General features: G+C 33.5%; 1 protein-coding gene across 1 annotated transcript; it reads left to right on the plus strand.

The window, feature by feature from the left end:
- Positions 1-8935: 8935 nt before the first annotated feature.
- On the plus strand, positions 8936-9620 carry LOC111636571 (dynein light chain 1, cytoplasmic). The gene has a single exon (XM_023381848.1). The coding sequence runs from the start codon at positions 8947-8949 to the stop codon at positions 9214-9216; it is 270 nt and encodes an 89-aa protein (XP_023237616.1). The 5' UTR covers positions 8936-8946; the 3' UTR covers positions 9217-9620.
- Positions 9621-12231: the final 2611 nt, after the last annotated feature.

The raw sequence follows: 12231 nt of genomic DNA on the forward strand, positions 1-12231 counted from the left end.
GCGAATGACTCGCTTTGATTTAGAGAAAATTGATGCAGATACACCGAATGTCCATATACAGGGTGTATCAGAATGACGTTTTAAAAATTTGGGGGATTGTAAAGGATGAAATTTTGAACGTTTTGGTATAAGGAACCTATAGTTGGAAATTTGAACTAAAGTATCTACAGCGGTAGGAAGTGCTTGACCGCCCTTCACTTTGGTAGTTACCCTTCCATCCATTGACGTCATGTTATTGCTGCGGATGAAAGACTGTAAACACACAACTACAGTGGTCTAACTGAGCCTGTGTACAGGACGTTGTGTACTCAGTGCTTGTCGTTCTTCAGGTTACCCCTTGCATCCACTGGCGTTGTGATGTAAACACACAGCTAGTCAACGTGAGTCCCTTGTGTACGCAACACCAGTAGGAACAGTTCATAAGCTTACGGAGCGCATCTTTACAGCACTTAATACCATCAGAGGGGAGCGTGGCATCTTACAGAGAGTCGGACAAAACATGGTTCGTCGTTGCACATTATGTAACGAAGTTGGTGGTCGTCACACTGAACATTTACTCTAAAGTAGTGCAGCCACTGATTCGATGTACAATTTGATTGTAAGCTACTGTTTTGTCAATAAAACTTGTCATAAATACTGCATTCTGCTGTTTCGTTCAGCATACCGACCTCGTAGAACGTGCAAAGTGCTGTAGAAACTTTATACGTATCTCATTTCCGGCTGTAGGTTCCTTATATCAAAACGTTCAAAATTTCATCCTCTACAATCCCCAAATTTTTAAAACGTCATTCTGATATACACTGTGTATGTATATACATATATTACAAACTTATTTCATTAGTAAAAGTGCATAGTTGCAAAATAATTCTTTTTTATTGTTTGGGCTACAAACAGTTCAAATCCGCTACTTTTGGAGCACAACCACGCTACTTTTTAACCTTCAGATCTGGCAACCCTGCGTCTGGCGGCGCCAGAAAGCCAAGTACTCATAGTCGTGCTCTATGACAGAAGTTGACAGGAATGGCGAAATTAGGGAATCCCCACAGGGCTTCCTTCTTAATTTGTACTTGTACGCATCCGAACAGCTCTATCGCATATCAAATTGCAATAATTTTGTTAATAATTCTTCTGACATGGGTCTAAGTATAATTAACAACTAGCTGCAAGTACCCGCTTCGCTGAGTTTTTATTTATTCGTACATTTATATGTAATATAGTTTTTTTGGTATATAAAAGACCATTTCTCTTCCTCTACATAACCTTTTTCTGATTCAATGTGTTTCCCTATAATTTTCAAGTTGCTCTTCAGTCTTATTATTTCTGTTTCTCGTAGTAATGTTAGATGTACTTCTTTGTACTTCAATGTTAGATATACTTTCTTCCGTGGTTTCATTTCTCTGAGCCATCTTTTGGGTTTGATATATGATTCGAGACCGCAAAAATTCTTTCTTACGTTTTGGCGTTGTTTTTTTATATTTTTACTTTTCACACTTCACTATTCACTTTTCACTTTCTACTTTTTTCTGTTATTCGTATACTTTTACTTATGAAAAATTAACTAAAGTATGTTCGACACACTTCGCCAAAAGCCATCCCCACTATTCACACATAACGGTCCTTGACTATTCGAAAACATTTAACACTTCCTTTGTTACTGAACACTTCTATTGTAAAAGGGCTTCAATATCGTCTCTCTGATATTTTTTCATACTGAAATTCAATGAGACCCCATTTACTATACAGTAAAACAAATAATACTATAAAGTAACATTATTATTATATTATTAATATTAATTTAATCTATTTGTTACTATACGATAAGTGTTCATCTATATATAAATGGACGTGTGTGTTCCTATATTTCATTCTTCGGCCAAAACTACACATCGCAATGGTGTTTGTGTGTGGTAATAGCCCCAAGTCTCCCATCGTGCACTATGGTGCGTCTCGATAGCTATAAGAGTGTGAGAGATATGGGGGTTGAAAGTGGTTGACTTCTAAAATGTGTAACGATGGAAGTGTCAATAATGGAAGTGTTGAGTAACAAAAGAAGTGTTAACAATGAAAGTGTTAATGTTGGGTTGCTAACAAATTCTTTCCAACACAATATGGCGTAACGTCCGAGGCGCGGTTTGGTTGACAAATATTTGATTGCCGAAATGTATCAATAGAACCTCTGTATGTGGGAGCTACAGCCAACAGTTTACATAAAATTGTAAAGAAAGCTATCTTTGAAAAGAAAATGTCTACAGAGAATTTAATAGAATTAATCGGATTTACATTTGGTGAATGTCAAAAACGTGCATGTCATTTCTTGTACCTTTGCGCGTGTGAGCTTCAAAAGCTTTGAAGACCTATCACGGGATTGAGAGTTTCTAAAGAATTTCATAGTATTCCGAATTTCCAGTTGAGCCACAAAAGATACTGAGATATGCACAGACAAGCATGGCTACACGTTCATTAGAAGTAGGGACACATTGAAACTATTTTGTAGATCTAAATTGGTAGAAGGAATAGTGTGTGTTGATGAATTCCCAAATAATGCAGTAATGGATGTGAAGAGTTTGCGAGATGAGGCTGTTATGTCCACGCCAATCTGACGCGCCGGAAATTCCTGCTTTAATTTAAAAACTCTTTCCGCCCTATGGGCACTAAGAGGGCCTCTTTTAGCAAGCCCATTAAGGGTTTGGGCAGGCCTACAATGGGGCAGTCAGGTGGTGAGGAGTAGGCATAACATATTCAGTTAGACCATCCCCCGAAAAATTCCTGAGGATTTATCGAACCCGTCCAGATTCGAACCCAGGTCCCCCAGAGCGGTAGGCTGCCATCTTCACCACTCGGACATCCGACCGGCTCGTTTTCGCAATGAGTCACTCATGCTAGATAGGTAATATTATTCAGCATGAGTGACACTACTGTGAGCAATGCTGCCGCCGACATGTCTTGCTGTATCATAAAACACACAACGCATTTACAACTGCAACGTCAGGAACCATAGAATAGAGGAAATACTATATTGCTGTATACGATTTTATTGTTTGCACTTTCAGTACTTATTGTACTACTGTATGCAGCTAGTGCAATGAGACACCCAAAGAGAATATAAAGCAACATCTTGTACAGTACATTTTCAAAGGTAGCATAAACGCCTTTTTCCCGATTTTCATATTTTTGTTATAAATTACATAACAGTTTTGTCAGAAAATAGGTTTAAACAGAACTTTTGGCCATATTTTGGTAATTGGATATCTTTGAAAACAAAAGCAGGAGGATCGCCATATTGAAAAGAACTATACAAAATGGCGGATAAAATTATTTAATCACAGAAAACCTATGATATATTTATTAATTAGTGTTGGATAATATCATAAATTAAAAATTTAACCTAAGTAAATTTTATTTAAAAACATATCGATCTTTATTCCTCAACGTCATGGCCATGACTATCGTGCATCGTCATATTACATATATAATATCCTCATTTGTCCCTGATAATATTTTTGAACCTAATTATAGATTTAAGAAGATTAATTTTAGATTTTACTAATGTTTTCCGTAAAATATTATTATTTTCGCATTTTAGAGTATACATGGGAAAATTCGGCTGGCATGTAAAAAATCCCTAAAAATATATAATATAATTTCTCATTTCCCATTTTTACATTTCTAAATATATCAAATATTTTTATATCAATAAATATTTTCAAACGTCGGAATTAAGAAATAAAATCAATAATATTCTTTGAGAAAGAAACCATCTGTTGAGGGAAATTTAAAATTCGAAAAACAAGAAATTTCCCTATCGGAAGCAACAATATAAATAATTTTAATTCAATTAAAACGGATAAAATTCTTAACTGATACGAAAATCAAACAAATCGAACTCAAATTTAAATTATTTAATCGAATTTAAAATATTAATAAAAATATATTTTATATTTTATCAGTCAGTTAATATAAACGAGCGTGAACGAGTGTTTCAGAAATTTACTCTATAATAAAAAATTAAACTCGACAACTTTACACAAAAATTTTATTTTACGTAAAGAAATTAAAACATAAGTTTTATTAAACATAGAGAAAAATATATTAAATTTACTCTTACTTTATTAAAAACGAAATCGATGCAGGGAAATTTCCCCTCCATCAGACAACTCGCCAAATGGATTGTGGGAAGACAGAACGTCTGCCAGAAGTAAGCGCAATTGACTAATCAGATCAACGAATTGCCGTGACGTTAGCCAGAGGTTAGTAGAATTAACCAATAGAACGGAAAGGTTCTGATAATATCGACCAATTAGACGGCTGTGACGTCGGTTTCCCAATCAAACGGGTGGACGCTCCTAGCATCAGCAGACGACATCATTTTGAATCTGCTGCATTCGAGTTATCTACAATCTGCGAGTGTTTGTCGCTTCCATCGGCATAGAAGGCAACCACAAAGCAAAGATAACGGCAATTATCTAGAAATTAAAGGTGAGTCGCTCGATAATTAACCACAAAAACGCTTAGAAGCCAACAGACACTATCGTCTGCTATTAGCGTCTCTGACGTCTGCGTTGTTATAAGTCGGGAATTTTTCATAAAAATCCAATTATTTCGGGTTAATTCTAAGTAAATCGAAGGTAAATCGTGTCACCGAGGTGTACGTGTGCTCGAATAATAAATTCCTCGAGAAATATACGAGAAAATGTGGCAGATGTCAAGTACACCTATAAAAAACCCCGTGTAAAATGGTGTAGGGCCGCGTCAAGATAATTAAACGTCATTCAATGTGTTATTTGATGACGTAAACACGTTATACACCTGTAAATTTACAGTATATATGCATATAAACTTCTTTAATAAGCTGTGAAAGTATTTTGTTATTGTTTATGCTTTATTATCAGCAGGAAAATATTAGTATTCCTTGCATCTTCTGAGTACAGTCGACCCCCCCTATAACACTGTTGATTATTCCGTTTTATATGAATTCCATGTTGTACGAGTCACTTAGATTTTACAAATACGTAAACCGTTCAAAGCCCGGCACAGGTAGTTGTAAAATCTAAGTGAACTCGTACTACGTGGAATTCATATAAAACGGAATAATCAACAGTGTTATAGGGGGGTCAACTGGTATAAATGCAACTAAGCTGGGTAAAAAAGGTAGGAAGAAATGCTTAAATGCCTCTCGAAATGTGTGTTAAAGCTGTCAATGTTGCATATTTGCGGGCAAGTTGCTAACATTTTCCTACTTTTACGGGGGATTTCTGTTTTGGCATCTTGTATGAGTGTTAAGAGTCTTGTGAAGACAGTTAAATTTCATTTAACTGGCTTAAAATGCATCATATAATGGCGTAAACATATAAAACTGTATATTTACAGTATGTTTACTGCAGGTATTTCGTGTTTTGCTTGCAGCTGCGGGAATAAGTTTTATCGTTAGGAAATGTTAACGTTATTCAACGTTTATGCATTTGTAAGTGCATTAGTGCACTTAAACTATGTAAAAAAAGGCAGAAATATGTGTTAAATTGCTTAAAATTCCCCACTGGTGTTTTATTAGTATTTTAAAGCCGTCGACTTCGCATGTTTGCGGATGGACTTGCTAACGTTTTCCTACTTTTACGGAAGATTTCCGTTTCAGCATCTTGTAAATGTGTTAACTTTAGCAAAAACGGTTAAGTATCATTTAAATGGTGTGTGTAACTGTTTTAATCGTGGTTTCACGCAACTAAATGTGTAATGCATCGACGTTTGTCCGCTTTCTACTTAAACGTTTAATACTTGTCTTATATTTAAGTATAAAAGTTGTACCAAAAGTTGGTGAACCTTTGTAATGTTGTTACTAATGGGAAAATGTAAGGTGTGATGCATTTATTGATTTAAAAAAAAAAAATGGCAATGTAGTCGCTTAGCTTTTGTTCGAGGTTTATTTCCAAATTATTTCTACAAAACATGTTTTTGATGCAATGTTTACGGGATTTTTACCTGCATAAATGGCAACAAATGTGTTGATGTACTTAACGGTGTAAATCCCTTGTTTAATGTTGCATAATGTAGATTAGTTAGCAATTTTGCTTTTCAGCTTATATTTTCATTCATTTTATGCTTAAATTATAAGATTGCTATTGAATATTGAAGCAATGAAGAATCATATGACAAGAAAATTTGCATTCTTTTATTGAATTTTCTTTGAATTATTCTAAAACTTCAGATTCTTAAGCTTAACCTTGTTACAAAGACATTTTTCTAGCTTTAATTTCATATTAAATAAGTGCAACTTATGATTTCAGTCAACAAGTTACATTTCTAATGCTGCGTCACACTTATGTATTGTTTTCATTGATGTATCTGGTATCGTGTTGTCAAGATGTTTAAATGTTATATAATACTTTACGATTTTAAATTCATTTACTATATAGTACACGTGCTGATAGATTTAACATTAGCAGAAATTTAAGTAAAACTACAGTAAAGAGCAATCCTTCGTTCCTTTGTTATTAACAGGAAATGGGCGGAATCACCTGATGAGTGCATTGATTTTTCCTCACTTCCATTTTTTTCATGTAGATTCCGTCAAAACAAGGAGAGATTTAAAGTATTCAGCAAGAATATCAAATTATATATATATAATCTGTTTTTAATTTAAGATTAAACAACCATAATACCAAAATCCAGTGTTTGAAAAATAGAATAAGATGATGGCAATAGAAGAAGAATTAATAATATTTGTTAGGTAATATCAAAAATAATTTCCAGGTGGAAAGGAAAGAGTCCTTGAGATTGGTGGCAGTCCTTTCTAGCAGCTGGAAACTGTAGAAAATGTTTGTTTTGTCATTAAAGTACTGTCTTTTTATGAGCTAGATTTTGATGTTTTGGTTGTGTATTCTTCATGTATGTACAGTTTTCTATTGTTTTAGTTTTTAAGTCTTAAATATGCAAATAAGATTTAAGTTCTACCTGAACTTTTGCAAGTTTTAGTTCTATTTTTTTTATCTTGTTTCCATCTGTAGGAACTGTATTCTTACTAGATATTATATAATGCCTGTTTATCTTGATTGATTCTGTTTTTGTGTGCATTTGGGAAAATTTAATTGAAAAACATTTCCTGTATTTGAGGAAAATGTTATTTTATTACATAATATTAAGACAGATGTAAAGGAACACTAAGATGTAATAGATTTATAATTTCTTGTACTTTTTGTTTTGCTTTATTTCACTTTTCTCATTTTGTAAACTTATTTTTGGCTTCTCCTTTCTTGGATTTTCTTTCTCCTCCTTGTTTCTTAATTTTTTACTTGAGCTTTTAATTTCTTAATCAAGAATCAAGTGCAATCTTAATTTTACAGCATGCAATATTTTTTTTTTATAATCAACTCTACTCCCATGTTATCAATTTACTTGTGCTTTGGTGCTTCTTGATGCTGCTACTTGGTGGACTGGTGTTTAAGCATGGTCTGTGGCCAGTTTCGTTGATGGTAATGAACCTGTTTCACATAGTCTCCTTGTTTGTATTGTTCCAAGTTTACATGTTTTATAATGTATCCACTTTTGCATTTTATTTGCTTGGTGTGGCAACCACTTCTCAGCATTTTAGTGCATTTGCACTCTTGTGAAATTCTATGCACACTGTCAACAATTGTATTTGGTGTAACCCAGAGGCTGTCCCATCTGTGCATTTGGGAACCATGGTACTGTACATACAGTCGTAGGGTGTCCTGTATGTGGAATATCAGAACTCTTCTTTTCCATGTTAGAACGTTACAACCTGCTTTGTTATATATGGTATAGCGTGATTATCCAAAGCTTTGTGGATAAGTAGGAAATTGAATGTTTGTGATAAGCATTATCTGTGATATATTTGATTTCCAGATTATCTAATTGGGTAATGATGATTTAATTTTGGATATTGAATGAAATTATTGCAATAATACAGTATAATCTTGGCATTAAAACATTGTTTTGGAAGATTTATATATAAACTCTTGTGTAATTAAAACAAATGTCACATGCCTCAAGATGATTGTTGTAATTTGTCTGGTCACAAAATGCAATGAATGGCTGTTGTAGAACAATGTTAGAATAACTTTAATACCTTGTACATTCATTTAACAGATGAATATAGGAATTCATTATATAGAAAAGATATCAAATGTTTTCCTCTGTAGCTATAAATAGTGCTGATTTATATCAAATATCCAATGTACGGATTTAGCAACAAGAACTGGTTTCCAATTGTTAGTTATATAAACACCATTAGTACAACATGTACTTGTAGTAATTCTCTTGTAGTTCTTGCTATTATGAACAAAAATCTAGTTGTAATTGTTAATCTGCTCATTAAACATATGAAAAATTTGAAAGTAATTTATATTTTAAGAAATTATAAGTGACAAATCTGTCACATTGAAGCCATCATGATAGATAGTCAATGGTAAAGTGTCTGAAATGCACTAGATAAGGTTTAAATAAAGTTTTAATAGAAAAATATAAACATCTCGAAGCCAAATGATTACCAGCAGTTGCAGATATAAGTTCCACTCTGGGCAGATTTTTCTTCCAGAATTTTCTAAATTAATAAATGTTTAATTATTAAATTTTAATAAGAGATGGGTGCTTAATGTCTACCTCTAGTATCAAATTACTTTGGATTTAATAATTATTTGTTGTAATGTAACCTGATTTAATTTGGTAATTGTGTGGTTTTAATAGAAGTGAAGTTTTATGTATGATATTGGTTTCTTCTATGACAAATGATGGAAATATCCCCTGAAAGGCCAAAAAACTGGGAAATTTGCTATTAAAAATAACATTGAATGTTTTTTGCCTGTTTATTTTTACCTTATTACAATTTTATAATTTGTTTTTTGTACAGGTATTAAATTACTTCCCCAAATACTTCACTTTTCTGACAAACTTGTTTGTTTCCAGGCAACCGAGATTTAATTAGGAGTATCCAAGATGTGTGACCGCAAGGCAGTGATCAAGAATGCAGACATGTCCGAAGAGATGCAGCAGGATGCGGTGGACACGGCCACGCAGGCGCTGGAAAAATACAACATCGAAAAAGACATTGCTGCATACATCAAGAAGGAATTTGACAAAAAGTACAACCCCACCTGGCACTGCATAGTGGGGCGAAACTTCGGCAGCTATGTCACTCACGAGACAAAACACTTCATCTACTTCTACCTTGGCCAGGTTGCCATCTTACTCTTCAAGTCCGGTTAACGATGATTTCTTCCGTATTGTAAAATATTGTAGTTGCACATATGCCATTTTACCATTTAAGAGAAAAAAATTTCATATTGAGAGCTACGTGTGCTTGCCGTTCTAGAACACGTATCCTTTTTCCATGCGTCTCCGCCGGGAATTCGGACGGCGCGGTACGTCCTTTTTGTTTTTTCGTACACGTTCCTCCGTCACTGTGTTCAATTAGCGGCATATGTAGAAGCAGCTATAGTTAGTAATTCTTTGATACAAGTATCTATTAAATTAACATTATCAATTCATGTTGACTTTGTTGGCTAAGTTATTTTTTTCACAACTTGTTAATATCGCTGTGCAATCTTGTTATAGTTTTTTGTCAACGTTGTATTCTGAAGATAATAATAAAAATTAATTTAAACTCTTAATAAAAGACAAATTTGAATAAGCAAATTTGTCGGATCCAATACGAAAATAAAAAAAAATTTTCTTGAAGTAAAGAACTTTATTTTATTTAATGGCTTGTGATAAAGAAAATTTGAGTTGTCTGCTATATTATAATGTATTTTAACAAACGATAACTTCGTTTCTGCAAATAATTTGAAGAATCATCTCAAAATGTAGTTTCTTAGATATGAATTCATTGCATTTAGTCAACTTTGTTAAAATTAAATTTTTCATCAAACAATCTGCTTGGACCAATGCTTAAATTAATATCCAAACGTACAACCTACCAAACACACATACTTAAGTTTGTTTTAGAATGTGTACCGAGCACATCTGATTGGATTGTAAAATCCGAGAGCAGTATTTTCGGGAGGGAAGTTGTTTCACTTGCGTCGACAACCCGCAAGCTGTATCATCTTGTTGATTAACCATAACAGGTTATGAATATAGGAATCCTTATTAACAATGTCATCTGGATGTCATTGTAATTATTAATGAAATAACCAATGATTGCCGGAAAGATCAGGCTAGAATTTGGCTCGATCTTTGTAATTATTTTCATTGTAATTATTGCTACACTTCTAAATCACGCTTATGGTTTAGTAACACAATAAGTACTTAAGAAAAGATACTGGTGGTAATTGTATAGGATAAGTCATGTTTAATTTATCATGCTTTAAAGTAATTAAGAAAGTTACAATATTTTTCACTAGACCGGTGTTTTCAACCTTCTTGAATACGTGACCCCTTTACAAGTTAAAAAATTCTGGCGACCCCCTCACGGCCATATTAAAACTATGTCAGTGATTTTAAAAACTATGTATTTAATTTTCTCTCTGTTGAGATTTAAATATCGATCAAAAAACTAATTGTACTGTAAAATAAACACACACAGCCTTCTCACTGAAATTGTAGTTTTTTTATTGTAGTGTAGGACCTACAAACACTTGTCTTTTTCTTTTAACTTCAAATCCCCCCCATGTATGGCTTTGTGACCCACAGGTTGAAAAACACTGCACTACACAAATCGTAAGGTTATCAATTATTGCTATTAATTAATTAATACAAGAAATGAATTTATCACCAGATAAAGTATAATATATATATGGTGTCTGGTGTACTAACTTACTGGACAATTCAACTGCAATGTTAAAGCAAGTATTTTCAAATGTTTTGAATAAACTGCAATTGTCGGGTTGCAGAATTCAAGATTCTTTTCGGCATACTTTGGGCTGCCTAAAAATTAATGTATATGTAATCAAAGTCCCTGGTCACGTCACTATATCACCTGCAAGCCGTCGGGATCATTATATTGGAAGAATTGTTTAGTTTTTAATATTTTACAAATTAGAATTTACATTAAATGTGGTACTTAGCCACTCTTCATTGACACTGTCATGGCATGTTAGAAAGGTCATCCATTTCTGATGTACCAATATAAATTTTAATACAACATTAAAATTATGATGGTTTATCTTTGTATTATTAAAAACTGGGTCCAAAACTTTGGTTGTGGAACCATTTTCACTGTTATCTTTTAGTTACAAGATATACCTCAAGTGATTTGCCAGTTGATTGCTGCACTCAAATGTTATTGATGTGATAGCAAACCAGTTTGGCTGTCATTCAAGAGTATTAAACTTTCATTTTAATTGTATGTTAACAATTTAATTGAATAAATGTAGCTTCTTTAAGAAAATTCAATATTTAAATTAGGAAACAATAACGCCAAACAGTATTGCTTTGTAATGCAACAGGATGTTTGAGGTGTTTCCAATTTCTAAGTGCTTTGTTAGCAATAAATTTTGCTTATTGACTGGCTTAATAAAATGGTTGTCGACGGTTATGAGCATTATTATTGTTTTTGTAACTAATTTTTGTGAAACTGCTGAATTTTAGTAAGTGCACAACCAAGACTTGTTACCTCTTAATTTAAGCTATTCATCCGTTAGCAGTTTAATACTGCATGGACTCTTGTCTGTAATAATGATTACATTTCCATTAACATTGACCAGTGATTCTCCTGCTTTCTTAGCAGTGGAATGACTGAAACTTGAGGGAAAATGAGGTAGTAATACAAGTTTAGGTCACAAAAATTAGTAAAATGATTATGGAATAATTTAAGTATGGCACAATTGATGCTGCGTGCTCCAATGATCCCAGCAGTCTAGGCTGGGCGCCATCTTTGTTTCTTAACAAATCTTAAGAAAGTTTCGTTTCATCTTTTATATTATTTCAAAAATGTTAAGAAACAAACCACCACCTAATCTCATTTTGCAGGAAAAAAAGCACAGGAACCAGCATATCGCATGCAGTTTCCCATAGGAAACCGGAGAGTAGGTGGAATTTGATCCAAATTGGTCAAAGGATTTGGAAGTATGTAGGGTAGTATAGTATGAAATTGGCAGGAAGAAGTAAGGGATCAGAGTTTTAAGGTAGCTTATGTACGTCTGAAGTGATAAGCTTTCCGACGGTCTCTTGACACAAATGTACTTTGTGACAATTGCAACTTTTGGGCATTTTATCATCGATAAGGCTCATACATACAGCAGAAAAATAACCAAACGAATTCAGTTTATTTAGAGAGATATC

This window comes from Centruroides sculpturatus, unplaced genomic scaffold (genome assembly GCF_000671375.1).
Source record: "Centruroides sculpturatus isolate CEXI.00-Female unplaced genomic scaffold, Cexi_2.0 scaffold1005, whole genome shotgun sequence".
In the NCBI taxonomy this organism is placed as follows: domain Eukaryota; kingdom Metazoa; phylum Arthropoda; class Arachnida; order Scorpiones; family Buthidae; genus Centruroides; species Centruroides sculpturatus.

Excerpts from the sequence above, each read along its gene's own strand:
- LOC111636571 (XM_023381848.1), top strand. The coding sequence starts at position 8,947 with ATGTGTGACCGCAAGGCAGTGATCAAGAATGCAGACATGTCCGAAGAG.